This window comes from Macaca thibetana, chromosome 1 (assembly GCF_024542745.1).
Source record: "Macaca thibetana thibetana isolate TM-01 chromosome 1, ASM2454274v1, whole genome shotgun sequence".
Lineage (NCBI taxonomy): Eukaryota > Metazoa > Chordata > Mammalia > Primates > Cercopithecidae > Macaca > Macaca thibetana.
The window spans coordinates 42,965,269-42,987,513 of record NC_065578.1 but is presented as its reverse complement, the minus strand read 5'-3'; the positions used below and the strand labels follow the sequence as shown (position 1 = coordinate 42,987,513).

The following is a 22,245-nucleotide window of genomic DNA, read 5'->3' as shown; positions in this document are numbered from 1 at the left end:
GCACTGATTTCATGGTTCAGCAGTATCTAGAAAATAAACCAGGAGAATCACAGCTATTCTTGATACTAAGACTTAAGGAAAATTTCCTGTGTCCTCAAAAACATTTGTATAAGGAAAATGATAGGAAGTGTCATGGGATTATTTCTTATGGCTCTGCTCCATAGTTGCAGTATGTGTGCGTGTGCGTGTGTGTGTGTGTGTGTGTGTGTGTGTCTAGCCAAAATAAGGTGGCCTATGAATGCAGTTCTTAGCTGGCCTGGCTCAGTCTGAGGGTAAAACAGAATACCAAAATACTGGATGGAAAAGGCCAGGCAGCAAAGCTTTCGAGGAACTCAGGCTTTAATAAGCAGTGAACAGCAAAAAGAGGGAAGTCACACACGCTGACAAGTACCTCCCAGGAGTCGTTCTGCAAGGCCAATTAAGGCCAGACCCATTGCTTTCAAAATCATCTGAGCTGTGGAGAGAGAATAAATCCTCTTCTTAAAATTGAAGCTACCAACTAGGACACACAACTCAACACAAGGCTTACCTCCCAAGAGAATGGCCTTGAGCAAGTGAAAGCCTTTCCTCAAAATAATTCTGGTTTTGCTCTAACGCAGGCAAATGGATGAAAGACTTGCCTTAACATATCAAGAACTTACAAACATTGGTAAGAAAAACAAAAAAAAAGACTTAAATATAAAATAAAACTAAAAATACAATTTGCAGAGAGTTAGTGTCAAAGTTAAGTGCTCTCTCAATAATCCTATCTTATCATTCCATAAAAAGGAAGCCTTATCAACTTGCCAAATACCCGTTACTTTTTCCCTGTGTGGTGACAACCCTGGGGGAAGTCTCGTGCTGCTGCTCCTCAGACCTGAGCTAAGACTCCCTTAGACAATGAATCCATACTTAGGCGGATTCCTTCAAGAGAGGCCAGAGAATGTTTCCCTCATTGTTGCAAATTCAAATGTCAGGGGCCAAGCAAGAGCATAACACAAATGAGGGAAGTGGGAGAATGTAATACTCTTATACAGCAGCTCACACTACTTATTTTAGTTGCATTAAAAAACAAATCCTGTTGGAATGTCTTTTTTTTTTTCAATTCACTGTTTTTCCTCCCATATATTTTCTGTATAGTAAAAATAATTATATCTGTGGTTTATTATTTGCCAATGGCATCTTAGTTTTGTTTTGTTTTACACACACACGCACACACACACTGCATATTACAATTCTAAGAACTCTGCATTTCTAAAGCAAGTTTGTCCCTTCATGTCTCTCCTGGTCTATCTATTGTTTTCTCTCTTTCATTAAGAGATATGAGGGCAGGACACAGTGGCTCACACCTGTAATCCCAGCACTTTGGGAGACCAAGCTGGGAGGGTTGTTTTGAGTTCAGGAGTTTGAGATAAGCCTGGGTAGCATAGTGAGCCCTCATCTATTCAAACAAATTTTTTAAAATTAGCTGAGCATGCTGGTGCACACCTGTAGTACCAGCTACTCCAGAGGCTGAGGTAGGAGGATGGCGTGAGCCTGGGAGATCGAGGCTGCAGTGAGCTGTGATCACGCCACTGCACCCTAGCCTGGGCAACACGGTGAAGGATCACTGTACCCCCCACAGCCCTCAGAAAAGAGACAGGAGTACCAGAATAATTTAAGGAAAGGTAATTGTGAGCCCACTGATGATAAATGGCAGCTCACCCGTGGCTCTAGCGTCAAAGCCCAGAGGGAACTGAGTCCATCTGGAGAGTGTGTGCCCTGCTGAAGGGTGGCTCCCACTAGTTCCTGCTAACTATGCCAGGCAGCAACTCAGGCCCCGCATTACCACATCTTCTGATTTTTTCAAGGCAGGAATCTGGATTTTTAAGGTAAAATTTCTAAGTTTATAAACATTGGCAAATGGATTCAAGAAAAATGTAAAGATTATGTGGACTGACAACTCATGAGGGCTGTAGCTGCCCACAGCAGATGCTCAATAAATATCTGTTGACTATTATCAGGATTATTTGGTCACAACAGTCACAAGTCCAAATCAAATTAGGGTAACAGGATGCTCGAAATAAAATTTTAGCCAGGCCTATAAGGTGATACATTTCAGACACCACAGTGAAGTGCTAGACTAAGATGCAGATTTTCAAAGGAAATCTCTTAATACATATCATGTAATTCTAAAGGCCTTCCCTACATCAAATATAAATAGCAATCAGTTGCTAGAGATGAAGGGAGACAGGATTTGAAAAATGTCTTTGTCGGGAGCTGTGTTATGAACAGGGCAGGCGGGGTACTTGTCTCTCACTCCAGCCTCTGAAGGACGCCTAACATGGCCTTAAGGTTTAGAGAACACAGTGGGTTGCCTGGGGCACCTCCTACCCAACAAGTCTAGAGGACACAAAGGGCAATGGGTGGGCTGCTGCAGGAGAGCACTGCATGGGGACTGGCCTGCATTCCCAGAATCTGTGGCAAAAACTAATACATGAAGGAGCTGGTGTGGGCTCATTTCAGGTCCTTTCCAGAAGATCTGCCTGGAGGGTTGACTGGCCCTCGGCCAACAGAAGTAGCCGGTAGATGCTGGGACTCCCAGGAGCTACAGAAGTGAGGAGCAAGGCGGAGACATGGGCATTACCCACACCGGGGTAACCACGGGAAGAGGCCCCTAAGACGGAAAGGGGTCATCAGAATACTCACAAAAGCACCCCATCAGAGTCAGCTTTAACTATTTGTCAGGTCCAGAGAGTGCAAACACTCTAGGTCTTTACTGCTCATTCTCTCTCACTCCCACAGCAATCTTGGATATGTCAGAGGCATATGGGAGAGGAGGGAAGAGGAAAGACAAGCAGGGCATGCCCTTTCCCCACCAGGCACCTGCCAGCACTAAGCCCTATTGCAGGGAAGGGAGCAACTGCAGCTTTTATGAATTGAAAGCTGTGACTGTTACACAAGATGGGACCCTCTAAGTTTGGAAATGGCAACTCACTGCGACTATGGAATTCTTATTACTTCAGATGTATTAAAGACATGAAAACATTTTAAGGGAACAGTGGGAGACAAAATGAAGGTGTCTGTGATGATCCCTCGACATTTCTTGCATGCTTAACATACTGGTTGCACTAACTCAGGTGAACAGGGTGATTTAGTGGTTCACATAACCAAAACATAGGAAGGGCCAGAGTGTGGAGGGTCTCAGGGGTGACCAAGAGTGACTGGAATAGAGGGAGGCCATCGGGGAGGCCATCGGGCCTCCCTCTATTGTTTGTACTCTCCCCTGGTGAGCTTTCTTCGTGAGTGAGGCAACGTGGCCACCAGCAACCTGTAGGCAAACATCTTCCGCTTTGCCACTGGCAAGGGATTGCATTAGGCCCTCTGCTCCCAAGGGCGAAACTCCTGGGGAAAGGCTAGGGCTGGTGGAGCGTGCACCAGCACTTCGTTCTGTTCTAGTCACAGAGACTGAGGAGACAGGGTTTCTGGAAAATGATGACTCCCATGTGATACACATGGTTACAAGGAGCATTACCAGAAGAAATGTGTTGTACTGAACAAATAAAGTCCCCTTGCAAACAATAGAAATAATCTTTGAAAAACTAAAGAGCTAGCTAAATCTCGGAGTTTAGATTTAGCTGTAAATCTCAGAGCCAGTTACAATGAGCCATGGACCCCATTTCTCTCATCCTCGGTCCTCTGACAACCCTTCTCATAATGCCCTCTGACTCACGATTCCAACCAACTGGGTCACCCCTCTCTACCTCCTGCCACAACTGAAGCCTGGCAGACCCTACAAAGCTTTTCTTGAGGCTCTCCAGGGGACGCTGCTTTTCCTCTCCTCTGCCAAGCACCTGTGGGAATGAGAGGGGAGTGCTTATGACATACTTTGCAGCGATTTTCATCATCTTTCCTGTGTTTGGCATCCTTGGGGCTCTTGGATCTGTGGATTTTAATCACATTTGAAAAAAATTTGGTTCTTATTTCTTCAAATATTTTTCTGCCCTCCTCTTTCTTTTAGGGGCTCCAATAACACGTGTGTTAGGGCTGCTTGAAGTCCCATAGCTCACCAGTGGTCTGTTCATTTTTTTCCCCCAGTAATGTTTCACTCTATGTGTCTTTTCTTTTTCTTTTTTAAGACAGGGTCTCGCTCTGTGGCCCAGGTTGGAGTACAGTGGTGCAATCCTGGCTCACTGTAACCTCCGCCTCCGGGGTTCAATCGATTCTCCTGCCTCAGTCTCCTGAGTAGCTGGGATTACAGGCACATGCCACCACGCCTGGCTAAGTTTTGTATTTTTAGTAGAGACGTAGTTTCACCATTGGCCAGGCTGGTCTCGAACTCCTGACCTCAAGTGATCCACCCACCTCAGCCTCCCAAAGTATGGGATTACAGGTGTAAGCCACCACACCCAGCCCTTTTCTTTTTTTGAGACAAGGGTCTCAACCTGTAGACCAGCCTGGAGTGTGGTGGCACAATCATAGCTCACTGCAGCCTCCAACTCCTAGGCTCAAGCAATTTTCCTGCCTCAGCCTCCTGAGTAGCTAGGACTACAGACAAGCACCACCACACTTAGCTAATTTTTAAACGTTTGTAGAGACAGGGGTCTCACTATGTTGCCCAGGCTGAACTGCTGGCCTCAAGCTATCCTCCTTCCTTGGCCTCACAAAGTGCTGGGATTACAGGTTTGAGCCACTGTACCCAGCCCTCACTCTGTTTCATTTTAGATAGTTTCTACTGCTGTATCTTCTAGTTCACTTTTTTTATTCTATAGTGTCTAATTTGCTGATTATTCATCCGGTAAATTTTTCATCTCAGACACTGTGTATTTCATCTCTGGGAGTTCTTTTTTGAATCTTCCATGCCTTTCCTTAATATTCTCATGCTTTCCTCTGCCTTCATGAATATAGGAATAGGACATAATGCCCCTAATTCTCTCATTTGTGTCATCTCTAAGCCTGCTTCTACTGATTGTTTTTTCACTCATTATTGGTTGTATATTCATGCTTTTCTAAATTGCCTTGTAATTTCTGATTGGCTGCCAGCTATGTGAATTTTACCTTGTTGGGGATAGGATACCTGTGCATTCCTTAAGTATTTCTGAGATACAATTAAGTCACTTAGTCTAAGGCTAATTGTGCACTGTTATTAATTTTGCCCCACAGATAAGGCAATACCTTCCTGAGTACACTATGTGATACTCCATGCATTATACAGTTTTCCCACAATTCCCAGCCCTGTGTGACCTCTAGGGATTATTCTGGCTGCCCCTTTCCAGTGGTTCTTTCCCCAGATTCTGGTAGTTTTCCCATCCACATGTACCACATATCCCATCAGCTGAGAAGTCCAAGGGGGACCTGCAACAAATCCCCTGAGCTCTCTCTCTGTGCAGTTCTCTCCTCTCTGATGATCTGTGAATTCTAGTTGCCCTGGCCTCCTCAAATGCTCAACTGTTACCTCACCTTCAGACTCTTGGGTTCTCCTTCCCTGCAACGTGGACTGCAAACTCTCCAGGAAGTTGGCTTGGGCAATTACAGGACTAACCTCATCTGCTTCCCTTATTTCAGAGATCAGTGCCCTGTGCTACCAATTGTTCAATATCTGAAAATATTTCCATATTTTTTTTCTGGTTTTTTTTTCAGTCGTTTCTCCTTTCCTCATTTTTTCTTTATTCAGCCTAGACTTCACCTTGCTCAACACTCAGTTTAGCCTGCCCAATTATCTTTCCATTGTGCCCAAACCAAATCTCTTGTTCCTGTTCGGCCTTCTCTCCTGAGCTCCACTATTTTTTTTTTTTTTTGAGATGGAGTCTCACACTGTTGCCTGGGTTGGAGTGCAGTGGCGCGATCTCAGCTCACTGCAACCAACGCCTCCCGGGTTCAAGTGATTCTCCTGCTTCAGCCTCCTGAGTAGCTGGGATTACAGGCACCCGCCACCATGCCTGGCTAATTTTTTGTATTTTTAGTAGAGACAGGGTTTCACTATGTTGGCCAGGCCAGTCTTGAACTCCTGCCCTCATAATCCACCTGCCTTGGCCTCCCAAAATGCTCGCATTACAGGTGTGAGCGGCTGTGCCTGGCTGAGCATCACATGTGTATATCCAGCTGCCTCCTGGACAGCTCCAGTTCAGTGTCCTACGGGCACTTAAAACCTAAACCATACCCCCCAAGTTCATCTTCACCCTCACACACACCCAGAACCTCTTTCTGGATTTCCCACCTTAACGAACAACACCACTATTCACCCAGCTGCCCAAGCTTGAAACCTGGGAGAATTCCTTCATTCCTGCTTCTCTCTCCTTTCTTCTAATTCATTACTATGTCCTTTTAATTCCATGTTCTAAATGGACCTCAAATCTACTTAATTTTCTCCATTTCTAGTCCCCTCAGCCTAGACACCTTTACTTCTCACCTGGATTGCTGTACCAGCCTCCTGTTATAGCCCGGTCTCCCTGTGCCTGTCTAATACATGCTCTATGCTGTAATCAGAGCTATTTTTCTGTAAGATAAATATGGCCATATCACAATTCTGCTTAAAACCTTTGGTTGGACTCTACTGATCTCAGAACAAATCCCAATCTCTTCATCTACAAGGTCCCTCAAGACCTAGCCTGTAGCTACCATTCCTACTTTTTTTTTTTTTTTTGATACTGTCTCGCTCTGTTGGCCAGGCTGGAGCGCAGTAGCATGATCTTGACTCACTGCAACCTCTGCCTCCCAGGCTCAAGCAATTCTACCTCAGCCTCCCGAGTAGCTGGGATTTTAGGGGTGTGCCACCACACCCAGCTAATTTTTGTATTTTAGTAGAGACGGGGTTTCACCATGTTGGCCAGGCTGGTCCTGAATTCGTGACCTCAGGTAGTCCACCCACCTCAGCCTCCCAAAGTGCTGGAATTACAGGCATGAGCCACCGTGCCCAGCCTCCTACTTCATTTCTTGATTCCCAGCATCACCCCTGCCATATTTGATGTTCCTGCCAGGCTGATCTGTTTTATCTTTCTCCAACATAACTTTATAATCTCCAGGCCTTTGAACACGCCTTTCTCTTTATTTAAAATATTTTCCCTAATGGGTGCAGTGGCTGACGCCTGTAATCCCAACACTTTGGGAGGCGAAGGCAGGCAGATCGCTTGAGCCCAGGAGTGTGAGACCAGCCTGGGCTACATGGTGAAACCTGGTCTCTACTAAAAATATAAAATATTACTCGAGCATGGTGGTGTGCACCTGTGGTCCCAGCTACTGGGGAGGCTGAGGTGGGAGGATCACCTGAGCTCGGAAATTTAAGGCTACAGTGAGCCATGACTGCACTGCTGCACTCCGGCCTGGGCAACGGAAGTGAGACCCCGTTTCAAAACAAAAAAATTAAATTATATAATTTCTCAATCCCTTTTCACATTGGTTATTTCCTACACATTATTCCTAAATGGCCCACAGTTACCTCTAGCTCAAAATGGTGCAAATCAGACTTATCTCTGCCTGTTCCCCAGTCTTCCAGCCTTGATCCTTCTTGTTTTTAAATGATGGCATTATCATGTAGTCCTCCAAGAAGGAAATTTTTGGTGAAACCCTAATGTCTCTCATTTCTACATACAGACCCTGTTCCCCTCCCTATCCCATCATTGCTTTTGCTTGAGTCTTCACTGTTGCTTGGTTCATGTGGCAACCTTTTGATCTGTCTTCTCAACCTCATCTGCCACTCCCTTCTAGGCAGCCTTTATGTCTGAGAGTTAGCTACTGCAGGTGACATTTCTACAATGCCTTCACTCACCTTGCTCATCCTTCAAGATAATTTAAGGCCATCACCAAAGTTCAATTTCACAGATGTTTTTATAGTACAAGGAACTTTACATCTTTCCCTAAATTTCCAGCCCTGTCTTACACTATTGTCTCCCTTGCTCTGTGCTCTGGTGATTTTGGCCTCTTTCAGTTCCTAGAATAAGCCACCTCTTTATTCGGTTAATTCCTGCTCATTCTTTAGACCCTAGTTCGAAGGCCCTCTTTTAGAAAAGCGTTCCTTGCCGGGCACAGTGGCTCAGGCCTGTAATCCCAGCACTTTGGGAAGCCGAGGCAGGCGGATCACAAGATCAGGAGTTCAAGACCAGCCTGACCAACGTGGTGAAACCCTGTCTCTACTAAAAATACAAAAATTAGCCAGGCATGGTGGTGCGTTCCTGTAATCCCAGCTACTCAGAAGGCTGAGGCAGGGGAACTGCTTGAACCTGGGAGGTGGAGGTTGCAGGGAGCCGAGATTGCACCACTGCACTCCAGCCTGGGCAACAGAGTGAGACTCCATCAAAAAAGAAAAAAAAAAGAAGAGCATTCCTTGTCCTCCCTGTGTAGACCTCACCCTTCACATGCTCCTGTGCCACAGTGTACTTTCTCCAGTTTGTAATTATACATTTACCGACAGGTACCTCTCCTCTGCTAGTCTAGATGTTCACTAAGGCTCTTCTTTTCCTCACAGTTGCATCACCTAACACTATGCTTGGCATGTGGGAGGAATGTTGAATGAACGACATCTTCTCTGATCTAACTTGTTAGCCTAAACCTTATATGTGCTCTCCAGCCCTTCCAAAACTTACTCATGAACCTGCAGTGCACATCTGTTGTTTCTGTCCTTTTAGAAACAAGCCCCTTGGGTTTCCTTCAGGGAACTGTTGTTCTCCCATTGCAGGCAAGCGGTGAGACTGTCGATGGGATTTATGTCCAAAGTGTAGGCACCTGACAAAAGCTAGGTTAGTGGGACAATTTCTTCCTTAAACTCAGCAACACCAGGGAGGAAAATAACGTGCTGAAGAGAGGGACCACTTGTTCCTGCAACCTAGATTCCTGGGGCTGCCCTTCATGTTCTTCCTGAGAGCTGGATGTTTAGATTCTGTGTATACCCATGTCCTTCTGGTAAATTCCTTTTTAAAAACAGTTATCCCCAGTCAGTTTTTGTTGCTTTCAATTAAACTATCCTAGCTTATATGGATTTGGGTCCTCCTAAGGGGCAGGGCTCACCTCTGCACCTAACATCACGTCTGGCACAGAGCTGGCGTTCCATAAATGTACTGAATGGATGGAGGAGTGGATAGAGTGACCAAATAAGCAAGGCAGCCTAATAAGTAGCCCTGAGACCTGGAGTATTTGTCTTCCTCTAACCCTTGCAGTGAGGGGGCAGTGTTGGTGGTAGCAGTGATGGCAGCAGCAGGGGCTTCTTCCTCTCCCTGTCCTTCTCCCTCGCCCGACATCTTTGACTGCAGTGATTCCCTTGCTCTGGCCCTTCCTGGCTCCCAGCCTATCTGATTACATCACTATCACCTGCCCACAGCGAGCCTCCTCTGGCTCTTCTTAGGCCCAACTGTCTGCCACACTATTTAATGCCCTTCACACCTTCTATTTTCTGGGTTTTGCTTTGGGGTTCTCTTTTAAGAACTCCCAGTTTGCCAAGGTAGTTCCCTCCCATCATGTATAAAGGCCTGAAATTTAACCCTCTCCACAAAGACTTCCTGAGTCACCTGAGTCACTGGCGTCTGCCTGCTCCATCCCAACCAAGGTTCTTACCTGACAAGAACTTTACTCTCAGCCCCAGCCTCACAGTCATGTTACTGACTATTAAATCTGTGTGTGGCCCCTCACAGAGTTCCCTGACTAGCAGGAAAATTTAAGCATCATCTTTAGGAAGTGTAAATGAGAAAAGAAAGCAATCAGGAAGGCATAGGCATTATGCTCCAGGAATATAGGAGCAGAGCTTCTCTACTGCTGGTGTAGGGCAAGGTTACAGATCCCAGCGCATCTCCTTTATACAAATGTGTGCTTGGAGTTGCATGTGAATTTGCCTTATACAGAGGAACTGCTATTTTGAGTGTACCAACACTTCAGGGACAATTCACCTCTGGGATAGTGGCATGAAACTCTGGGTCTCACCAGCAGCTCAGTGATCCCAGATCTGTACTAAGAACAGAACACTCTAGGAATCCTGGGTTAGTCAGGCACAATATGCACTGATATTCCAGCTCTCCTAGCACCTGAAAATACTCTCCTCCCCAGGTATCAAAGCAGAAAGCCAGCAGAAATGTTTAGTCTGATGGCTTAGGCTTCCTGCCTCGGTCAGGCTGGAAAGCCCAGGATTACAAAAATCACTGACCAAGGAGCACGTGTGTCTCTGCCCAGCTCCAGGTGGGGAGTGGGCTGATGCAAATCCCTGCCCTTCCCCTCCTGCACGTGTACCAAGTCAGAGCTGTGAATACACAAAGTGCTTTTTCAGATGTCTTTGAAATTAATCACTAACTCTTACACTGCTGCCTTAAAGGAATAAGTCAGTCTAGATGTCATAGCAAAAGATTCATATAACTTGTTGGATGAACACTGGAACACTGATGTAAACTCTTAGAAGGTTCAGAAACTGGACATAAACAAAAGGATGCCATGTATTAAAGTATGAATACATGTAATAATGAAACCTTGTTACTTATAAAGCAAAATTAACAGAATTAGAAGAAAAATACACAGTTGGTATACCATCATAAACCACTGAAAAATCAGGCTCACAAAGTGTGAGAATTCAGAAGACGTAAACAGAACAATTACTAAATTTAAACTAACAGACATACTGAGAACCTTACATCCAACAAATGGAGAGTTTCCTTTTTTTTTTCTTTGAGACGGGATCTTGCTATGCTGCCCAGGCTGGATTCAAACTGCTGGGCCCAAGTGATCCTCCCACCTCAGCCCTATAGGTGCATACCACTGTGCCTGGCCTCTTTACAAGCCATGTAGGGAGCATTTACAAAAACCGACCAGGCCAAGCATAGTGGCTCATACCTGTAATCCCAGCATTTTGGGAGGCCTAGACAGGCAGATCACAAGGTCAGGAGTTCAAGACCAGCCTGGCCAACACAGTGAAACTCCGTCTCTACTAAAAATACAAAAATTAGCCAGGTGTGGTGGCATGCACCTGTAGTCCCAGCTACTTGGGAGGCTGAGGCAGGAGAATCGTTTGAACCCGGGAGGTGGAGGCTGCAATGAGCCGAGATCATGCCATTGCACTCCAGCCTGGGCAACAGAGCGAGACTCTGTCTTAAAAACAGAAACAAAACAAAACAAAAACTGACCAATTGTGAGGCCGTAACACAGGGTCAGCCTCCAACCCTTGTTTAATTTAAAATTTAAGTACTGAGAAGATATCACATGGAATAACATTTTATCACTGGCAACAAAATACTGTCAGTTATTTCCCCTGAAGTGATAATGCTCACTTTCATTACTGAGAAAATGTCTGCCAAATTCCAGAGTCTGAAAAGCCACAGTCTGTCAATTGTACTTTCAAGTAAAAATTATGTTCCATGAAAAATGTTGCATGAAAAACTCATGGAGCAGAGTGTTGCCCAAGAGGCCGCTGGTCAGTGGCAGGCAGGCCAGGTGGGGACTCCCAGGGGAGCACAGCTCCAGGTGAAGGGCAACACACCCGTCCTCACGTATCGGGTAATATCTCTGCTTATGTGCATTGAGTGTAGCCTCTTATGATCTCCAACCAACTCAGGGTGACTGCTCTAAGAATTCATACACATTTTGCAATAGAGTTTCATGCTATTTTGAAATATCTGATACAAAAAAGTGAGATTAGATTTGAAATCCATTTGTTCTAACTGAAGAAATTTCAATCTTACAATTTTGATGAAAGAAGAGCTGTTGGATTTTTAAAATATAATTTCAGCTGCTGTAAACATCTGAATAAGTACACATAGGATTTTACATTTTTGTCAGTTATTTGTGTGAATGAAATTTCTTTTTGATGATAACTGAGTTTTTTTTTTAAGAGAGTAGCATGAAAAAGCCTTGACAGGAGTTATGTGAAGCCTTCCCAGGCAAAACTCCTGGATAAAAATTTATGAACACTGAAACAAGCTCAAGTTTTTAATTAAAAACTTGAAAAGATTTTTATGGTATAGCAATTCAACATTTAATACATTTCTCAATACTTCGTGTTTCATTTGGCTTATCATAGTTCTTTTTTGTTTGTTTGTTTGTTTGTTTGTGACAGGGTCTCACTCGGTCGCTCAGGCTGGAGTGCAGCGGTGCAATCTCGGATCACCCCAGTCTTGACCTCCTGGGCTCAGGTGACCCTCCCATCTCAGCCTCCTGAGTAGTTGGGACGAAAGGCGCAATGCTGCTGGGACTACAGGTGCAATGCCACCACACCTGGCTAATTTTTGCATTTTTTTGTAGAGACAGGGTTTCACCATGTTGCCCAGGCTAGTCTCAAATTCCTGGACTCAACTGATCCTCCTGCTTTGGCCTCCCAAAGTGCTGGGATTACAGGTGTGAGCCACCACACCAGGCCTGTTCATCACAGTTCTGTAATATTTTTTTAAAAATCACAAATGTTTTCACAATGCCCTATGTAGACAACTCCAAGTCCTCTCCTGTTTGTCCTAGTACAGCACATGAGTATTACTTCCTACCTACATTCTGATGTGCAACTGGGAGCACCAGGCTGTGCAGTCACATCCTGTTCCAGGACAAAAGAGAGAGCTTCTTGAAGGTTCCTGAAGCCAGATGTCCTACTGTAGCCTCACCTTCAGGCTATTGAGCCCCAGAATGGAATTTCAAGGAATACGGTTGTACATGATGAGCCTAACATGCTACTGGCATTTCCGTTTTGAGTGACCCACTTCCTTTTTTCATTGTAGTGGACCACCACAAATTCCAATCAGCAGTCACTGTACCTGGCACGAAGCAGATGCTTATTAAATGACTGCTACTGATGACAACCACAAATATTCCCCATGAACACCAATTTAAGGAGCATTATTGAGGTATATCAAGTTTGGTATTTTATGGGATAAAAACATGAACTTGGTTCTATCAGAAAATTGCAATGTTTCGAATTATAATTCATAAAGTCATATGGGCAGGATAGTCCACGAGGCAAGAAAACTCCATCTACCCAGAGAAGCAGCTCTGCTGCCAGATCTTCTTTAAAGTGGTTTTTGGCTCCAATCTCTGGGCTATGATGAATTGCTAAGTATAAACGGAATGGCAGTAAATGGAATGAGGACCTATCCTAGCCAAAACAGCTCTATCATTTCTTAAGAAATGTCACTGTACAATCTCTAAAAAAAAAAAAAAAGTCATGGGGTATATTAAGCATATGTAATATATGCCATGGCTTGGGTGGAGGAGGAAGTTGGCAATAGTTCCAAATGGGCTGTCAGGCTTGCAGAATGAAGGGACTGAGAGGAACTACTATTTATTGAGCATCTTCCTTTGTATTCATGCTGTTCTCAGTACTGTCACCTACACAGCCCCATGAGGCAGGTACTATATTTTACAGATGAGGAAACAGAGGTTTAGAGAGGGGAAATATGTTCAAGATTCCCCAATCATGAAGTAGGCTAGCAGGGATGCCGCTGAACCAACCCAGGGCTGATTCTTTTCGTTATGCTACAATGACTCTCAGAAGAAACCAGAAAAGCAGACCCTCACATTAGCAGCACAGTTTTCGTGAGAGCAATGATGTACTATTACCTCCCATCTCCTGCCCGGGGAGGCCCTGGCCGCATATGCCACACATGAATCATGGGAGTCAAAAGAGGCCTGAGAAGGGCTGGCCAAAGTGCAAATAGCTCCCACATCATCTTAAGTCAGGGAAATAAACCACAGCATGGGATCAATTAATCAAAGATAAACTAAAAGGAAAAGCATTTTTCTAAAATAAACACAGAAAAACCTACTGACCTAGACTAAATTAACTGATTCAGTAAAATAACTCAGAAGTTTACAAACTAAGATCCAATCTCAAATTGGTGTATGTTGGTGTGGGGGAGGTGAGAGGCCTAGCAGGAAGCTTCTGGTAACAGAGTCCCCTGTGACTAACAGGCCTCCATCTGAGCACAGCACAGCTCTTCTCCAATGTGGCATACTGGGGGCCAAGGGAGCATGACACATCCTTGGCCCCAAGTAAGAGAATCACAGGCTACAGAAGGAGCCCTGGAAGCCTCACCCAGTAGATAGAAGCCCCCTCCCATGGCAGCCAAAGATGTCACTGCACCCATCTATCTCCCTCCCGTCTTGGGAAAACAGCAGATATTTAGGGCTGAGTACTGCAGTGAATTCAGTCCTGTTCACAGCATCAACTGTGTCCAGGTCATACCAGGGCATCTTGCACTAAGCTGCAGGAGGATTAGGAGGGACAGCATGTCAAAACAGCTGCTGGTACAGGAAATGGGAAAAAACAGTCTGCAGTTTGTGTCTTAAACTTCATGGAGCTTACCACCTTGTAGGGTAGATAAGGCATAAATACTCACTGAAATGGTCTGAATGTTGGGTGTCCCCCGCAAATTCATGTGTTTGAACCTGATATCCAATGTGATCGTTTTAAGAGGTGGGGCCTTTAGAAGGTAATCAGGTCATGAGGGCTCCACCCCCAGGAATGGGATTGATACTTTTATCAAGGAGGGCTGAGGGAGCCTATTTGCCTCTTCTGTCTTGCGAGGACACACACAGAAGGTTCCATCTATGAGGAATGGACCCTTTCCAGACACTGAATCTGCTGATGTCTTAATCTTGGACTTCCCAGGCTTCAGAACTGTGAGCAATAAATTTCTGTTGTTTGTAAATTACCCAGTCTAAGGTATTTTTGTTATAGCAGCCCAAAGAGACTACGACAATCACCAAGCAATTATTAAACAAAATAAGAGAGAGCTCCACTCCCCAAACAAAAATAACTGAATTTTTTCCCAGTTATAATAATAATGTATGCTCAATACAAAAATCCAAATCCAAAAAACTTATAAAGAATGAAGTAATAACCATTTACCTAGGGTTAACTGCTACAAATATTTTGGTGACTATTTTCCCAGAAATCTCTCTTTCCATAAATGCTGTCTATATATGAATGTACATAAATAATTTTACTTACACTTGGCCTTAATATACATGCTGTTTGTTTCTGTTTTGTTCACTCAACAGTATCCTCAACATCTTCCATGTCAATAAAAGTAAAACTGCATCATCATTTTAAACGACTGCACAGTTACTCCAGTGCATGGATATGCCATTGACCTCAAGCACTCCTTAATTAGTGAATATTATTGTTCCTAATTTTCTATTCTTTAACACCTATTTATTTAACACCTATTTAGCACCTATTACGTGCCAGGCGCATTCTAAATACCAGTGATACAGTGATGAACAAAACAGACCAAGTCCTTGGCCAAAATGAAGCCTACATTCCAGTGGGGGAGATTGACAGCGTGTCAGTAAATAAGCGAATAGTTTGAAAGAATTAGGTGTGCTAAGAAAAACTGAAGACATACCTTTTTAGAGAAGGACTGCTTAGAGGAGTAGACTACTTTAGATGAAGTGGTCTGGGAAGACCTTCTGGCAGAGGTGACAGTGGGACAGAGGACTGAAGACAGCAATGCAAAGCAGGAGGTAAGAACAGCCTAGGTAGTGGCAACAGCAAGCACAAAGACCCAAGGCGGGAAAGGACCTGACATCCTCAAGGAGCCGGAGGCATGCCAATGTAGCATGAGGGCAGTGGGCTGAGGGCAAATGAACTACAGGGAAATTTGAGAGGTAAGTAGGACCCAGGAAGGAGGGACAAGTTTGGATTTTATTCTAAGTGTACTGTAAAGTCACTGGAGAGGCTTCAGTGGTAACAAGACAGGATCTGATTTATGTTTCCGGAAGATTACTCTGGCTACAATGTACAGAAGGCAATAAGTGGCACAGACAGGCCAGTCAGGAGATGTTTCTAGTCCAGGGAAGAGAAGATGGTACCTTGGGCAGTGGTGCTAGAAAGCAGCAGCTAGAGAAGAACACATGGTGAAGACAGGAAAGTGGGAGAGGGTAAAGGAAGAGGAACAATTAGGGTGATTCTAGGTTTGCAGCCTGAACTTTCAGTTGGGTAGATGGGGAAGAAAAAGTGGGAGAGGAACTAGTTTCAGCATACAGGTCCTATATATGTTTCATCAGACTTATATATAAGCATTTATACATAAGTATTTGGTTTCGGGAAGCTGCTATAAATGTGTTTTAAATTTTGGTTTTCAACTGTTCATTGCCAGTACATAAAAACATGATGAACTTCCACGTTTTGACCTCATAACCTGTCATCTTGCTAAACTCAGTTACTAGTTCTAGGAGTGTTTTTGTAGCCTCCTTGGGATTTCTTATGTATGCAATCATGTCATCTATGAAAAGGGTTAATTTTGTTTCTTCCTGTCCATTCTGTATCCTTTTTATTGCTTTATTACATTGACTAGAACTTCCAGAAGTGTTTCCTGATGTTAGGGGGAGAGCAGTCTTTTACCATAAAGTATGATGTTTGCTGTAAGTTTTTGTAGATGGCCGACATCAGGTTGAAGAAGTTCCTTTCTCTGTTTGCTGCATGTTTTTATCATAAATAGTTGTTGAATTTTGTCAAATATGTTTTCTTCATCAATTAATAAGACAATGTAGTTTTTTTTTCCTTTAGACAGTTAATACAGTGGATTGTATTGAACTTTTTTATTGTTGAACCAGCCTTCCATTCCCAGGATAAACCATACTTGGTCACCAAATTTGGGACGCTTTAGCCATTGCTTCTTCAAATATTTCTTCTGGAACTCCAAAGACATGAATGGTAAACCTTCTGGTATTGTCCCACAAGTCACTAGGCTCTGTTTAACTTTTAAAATATTTTCTCCGTAGTTTCAATTGGAAAGTTTTATTGCTTTATTTGGTTCTTCTTTGTATTTTCTTCCTCTTCTTTTTCTTTGCTAAGACATTCATTTTTAAAAATCTCTATTTTTAAATTTTTTTTAGAGATAGGGCTCACTGTCACCTAGGCTGGAGTGCAGAGTGCACCTAGGCTGGTGTGATCATAGCTAACTGCATCCTTGAACTGCTGGGCTCAAGTGATCCTCCTGCCTCAGCCTCCCAAGTAGCCGAGACTACAGGTGTGTGCCACCATGCCTGGCTAATATTTTCCTTTAATTTTGTAGAGAAGAGGTCTCCGCAATGATGCCCAGGCTGGTCTCAAATTCCTAGCCTCAAGCAATCCTGCTGCCTCAGCCTCCCAAAGTGTTGGGATTACAGGCATGGGCCACTGCACCTAACCTTTATTTTTTTTGCTAAGATTTTCTAGTTTTCTATTCATTTCAACAGAATTTGCCTTTACTTTGGGGAGCATTTTTATCACAGCTGTTTAAAAAGTCTTGGTTAGATTATTCAAACATCTGTGTCACCTCAGCACTGGCATTGGTTGATTAACTTTTCCCATGCAAGTTCAAATTTTCCTGGTTCTTCATTTTGGTTCATATCTGGGATATTCTGAATATTGTTATGAGACTCTACATCTTGTTTCAATCCAGTTGAGAATGTTCATATTTTTGTTTTAGCAGACAATCAACCAGGTTGGGTTCAGGCAGCAAATTCCAACTACCCTTCTGTGGGTTGTGCTTTCAACATCAGTTCCATTTTCAAAACCTAGTCAGAAGAGTCCTCTGTGTGTGCATCCAGTCTGGGACTTGGGCAGTGGTCTGTCCCTTAGTTCAGTTCTGAAAGTCTTTGGTATGTTGTTTAGAATCAGATGCACACATGCACAGCTTGGGTTATCCTGAAGTCCATAAATGACTTAAAGGGGTTGCTTTCCTGAGCTCCCTTTCCCTTTGTTTTCTCTTTTGTGCCTCCTGGTTCCTTGGGCCCACCCTTCCTGGGCCTCTGGCCAGAAAGCTGGGGCTTTAGTTACCACACTCTGCCAAGAATTTTCGGAACTGCACTCAGATCTGGGGCCAAGTAGCAGGAAGGCAAAGACAGAAAATAAGTAACCAAAATTGCACCCCATCCCCTTGGGACTACAGCTCCTCTGATCAGAGAGGAAGGTTCCCCTCTCTCAGTTTTAGGTGCTTGAAGGGCCTACTGCTGCCACTGTCCCTACCACCATCACTGTGGGATTGCCTGGGGGCTGGGGCATGAGGGAACAACTCTTGGGATTTCCCCCTCTGTCTGAGCCTTGGAAGCCCTTTTCCCATCCCAGAGCTTTAACCAGAGGTCTTCTCCTGAAGCTGTTTGTGCCTTAGTGTCCATTGCTGAGGTTTGGGGTACCTTGAGTCTAAGACATGGGACACTGAAGGGAAAATAGGAAATTAACTGCCACTTTAGTAATACATTGAATTCTGGTATTCTTCCCCTATCTGTCTGCTACTATTTATGTCTCAGAGTCCTCAACTGCTACTAAATGAATTCTGAATGGGCCTTTAGCTGCACTGAGAGATAGGCTGAGTGTGCTCACTCCATCTTAACTGGAACTGGAATCTTTTTTCTTACTTTTAAGTACCTACACTAACAGAAAGAAAGTCAAATAGGGATTAATTGCAAAGTTATCCTGCTAAAGTTCTAAAACGTTCTTGGCAATGTGGTATGCCCAACACTTTGTAAATTCTCTCCAAATAAAATAGTAAAGACCTATTTTATTTGAATAGTAAAGACCTCTGCCCAGCTCTTCCCTGGTACCATTCCCTTTTAGGCTTGATGCAAAGCATGAGATAGCAAAACGACTGGCCTCTTGCAAGTATTCCACGAGAGCATGCATAAGGCAGAACTAGGTGTGGAAGCTGGTAGGTGTTGTCGGGAAAACTGAAGGCTAAGTAAACTGAAAACCAGTCATAATTTGAGGCTGACTCTGAATCAACTTGCTCTATCCTCCACTAAGAGGGAGTCAGCGGAAAAATGTCTGAATTCTCATTCTTTGCCAGCCTTCACTGAGAACCATGTACAAACCTCGAGCCTTACTGCCAGGGTCCATAGTTATTTGAAGATTAAGCCCAAGATCTTTTCGTAACTCCAGGGGAGATGGAGGCTGAGGACCAAAATCCCCTTGAACATTGTTAGCTGTACATTGAGGTTTTATGTACTTTTCTATACATTTGCTATATTTTACATTTTTAATACAATGCCCAGCTAGTGAGTTACTGTAAAATGGATACCTATATAACCCCCTTCAGGTCACTAAAAAGAATATATCAACACACTAGAAGCCCCCCTGTGCCCATCCCTCAACATACCCCCTTGAACACCACCATCTAGTTATTATATAATTCAATTCCTTGCTTTTAATACTGAATTATGTATCTAAGCAAATATGGTTTAATTTGTTTTTGAACTTTATATAAAAGGATAAACACAGTATGTACTGTTTTGTCTGACTTCTTTTGCCCAACAATACGTCTTTAAGATTTATCCATGTTGTTGCATCTGGCTATGGTTTGCTCATTTTTACTGTTCCCTATGAATATAATTTGCATATTCATTCTAGTGTTGTTAGGTATTTGGATTGTTTTTGGTTTTTGACAATTATGAACAATGTTCTTATAAACATTCTTATACACATATCTTGCATATATATGTCCTGTTATGTATAAGCATCCATTTCTGCAGATAATATACCTAGAGGAGGAACTGCTAAGTCACCAGGTATGTGTATATCCAAATTTACCTAGATACTGCCATAGTTTATTCCACAGTGATTGTACCAAATTATGCTAAAACAAGTAAAAATCAGAGTTTTCACTGCACCACATCCTTCTCAACATTGGAATTGTCAAGCTTTTCAAGTTTTGCCATTTGGTAGATGTGTATTGATTTCTCATTGGGATTCTAATTTGCATTTCACTGAGTACTAACCCAATCAAACACCTTTTCAGAGGTTTATTGGCCATTTGGATTTCCTCTTTTGTGAAATGCCTATTCAAGTCTTGCTCATTTCTGTAATGGGTTGCTCCTTTATTCCTATTGATTTCTGTCATTCTTTGTTCTGGAAACAAGCCTTTTGTTTATTTGTGCTGTAAGATCTTTTTACACTCTGGATTTCCTTTCACTCTCTCTCACTTCTTTTTTTTTTTTTTTCAGAGACAGGGCCTCACTCTGTCACCTAGGCTGCAGTGCAGTGGTGCAATCACAGCTCATTGCAGCCTCTAACTCCTGGGCTCAGGTGATCCTCCTGCTCAGCATCCTGAGTACCTCAGACTACAGGCACACACCACCATGCCCTCACTATTTAAAAAAAAAGTTGTAGAGTTGGGGTCTCACTGTGTTACCCAAGCTGGTCACAAATTCCTGGCCTCAAACTGTCCTCCTGCCTCAGCCTCCCAAAGTGCTGAGATTACAGGTGTGAGCCACTATGCCCATCCAGCCTGCCTTTTCACTCTCTTAATAGGGTCTTTTGATTAATAGAAGTTCTTAACCTTTATGTAATAAAATGACCAATCTTTTACTACACAAATAGACACAAGTTTTGGATCAATTTAAGAACTCTTTCTGTCTGTCCATTCTACCTTAAAGTGACTTCTCCTGCCTCAGCATTTTGGTGGGAAACACACAAGGTATGAGATAGAAAGATGCTAAGGGAGAGAGTACGGGCTCTAGAGTTAGACAGAGACGAATGGCCCAGAACAGGTTACTTCATGTCTTTGAGCATTAGCTTCTTTATCTATAATAAAGATATCAAAGCTATTGTAAGGAGATCTAGTATTTCATAGCACAGCAGAGTGATTATAGTCAACAAAAATTTATTGTATATTTTGAAATAATTAAAAGTATAATTGAAATGTCTGTAACACAAATAAGCTGTAAATGCTTCAGGTAATGGATACCCCATTTACCCTGGTGTGATTATTACTCGTATGCCTGTATCAAAACATCTCATGTACCTTATAAATATATACACCCACTATGTACCCAAAAACATTAAAAATTAAAAAAATTAAAAATTAAAAGCGATTGTGAGAGATAGCTGAGAGGTGTATAAAGCACTCAGCACAGTGTTGGCACACAGTAAAATAGGCAGGCCCTCAGTAAATAGTGGTGGCTGTGATCATATTCTCTGAATGTCTTTCCTCTTGTCCACTCTACATCAACTGCTGTACCTCATGGCTGTTTTGTGAATCATCAATCTATCATATCAAAGGACGGCAAAATGAATTAACTGCCCTCAACAGGCCAGCAGTCTCCCTGGCATTCATGGGCGGTACCCATGGTACAAGGCCCACATGACTTTACCTAAAAACACAGAGACACTCTTCCCTCAAAGTCATGTCATTCTGAGGCTCCCATAGGGACCCAATGGCAGCAAGCTGAAGAATCAAAGTAGTCTCTTCCCACTTCCTGTCAACAGGTACAGTGGTGTGGAACAGGTAAACTGCCCCAGACATGGGAGAGCCAGGCTCCATTGGGTCTGGGTGAATTTGGGGCAGGTGTGCTGATCTGTGTGTCCTGCACTGTAAACAGGGAAGAGAAGGAGTGTGTCTACCTACATGCATTTTGGCATGAGTGCACAGTACAGTGTGGTACTCCTCTCCTGGAAGAGGTCTGTATTTGAGTATAAGGGGTATGTGTGTAAACGTGCAATGCAGTGTATGTCCTCTGGAAACTGGGATGCTCTCACCAGCCCAGCATTCTAGTGGAGAGGCCTGATAGTTATCTGCTCCAGCATTCCCACAGCTTGGGGTCTTTCAATGCCCTCTGCTCCACCTTCTGAGACAGGATATATGCACAGAAAACAGACATCCTTTTACATGACTCTTGACAACTCTGAATGAAGAGGGAGCATCTACTGCAACTCCTCTGTGCACACTTTTTTTTTTGAGGCAGAGTTTCGCTCTTGTTGCCCAGGCTGGAGTGCAATCTCATGATCTCGGCTCATCGCAACCTCTGTCTCCCAGGTTCAAGCGATTCTTCTGCCTCAGCCTCCCTAGTAGCTGGGATTACAGGTATGTGCCACCACGCCCAGCTAATTTTGTATTTTCATTAGAGACAGGGTTTCTCTATGTTGGTCAGCGTGGTCTCGAACTCCCGACCTCAGGTGATCTGCCCACCTCGGCCTCCCAAAGTGCTGGGATTACAGGCATGAGCCACCACGCCCAGCCAGTTCCTCTCTGCACACTTTTAAAGTAACTGGAAAAGTTCTCTGGATGTGTCCCTCTTCTGCTTCCCTGACCATAAAGTCTCTAGAAAGGCTTCTTGAGACTTCCCCCAATTCTGGGGTATTCCATTGCCCTCCCCAGCAAACCCGTAATTGATTAGGCTTCACAAAAAATATGGCTAATATTGAAGTCCAAAAAGATGATAGAGGGGGAAGAGTTGGTACCTGAGCCTAGTGCTTGTCCAGCGGAGTCAAAGGAAAGAACCACTGAATCTGCAACACAAGAGGACAAGTTCATTTCTTTCTCCTTCTTAAAGTAAAAAAGCAAGCTCCCACTGGTTCTGCCCAAACCCTCCCTCAAAGGAGTCAACTGGAAGGGAACTCAGTTGCATAGCCCAGCC

The 22,245-nt window shown here is 43.7% G+C and overlaps 1 protein-coding gene across 6 annotated transcripts in view; it reads right to left on the bottom strand.

Annotated features, from left to right (window-relative positions):
• The window catches only part of ST3GAL3 (ST3 beta-galactoside alpha-2,3-sialyltransferase 3), a 233,153-nt gene that overhangs the window by 119,349 nt on the left and 91,559 nt on the right, over positions 1 to 22,245 (bottom strand). For 5 of the 6 annotated variants that reach the window (XM_050799866.1, XM_050799885.1, XM_050799909.1 and 2 more), the window contains exon 3: positions 22,070 to 22,117. The exons of the other annotated variant lie outside the window; for it this stretch is intronic. In XM_050799866.1, coding sequence (XP_050655823.1) covers positions 22,070 to 22,117 — 48 coding nt within the window. The remainder of the gene's footprint in view (positions 1 to 22,069; positions 22,118 to 22,245) is intronic. 6 annotated transcript variants of the gene reach the window in all.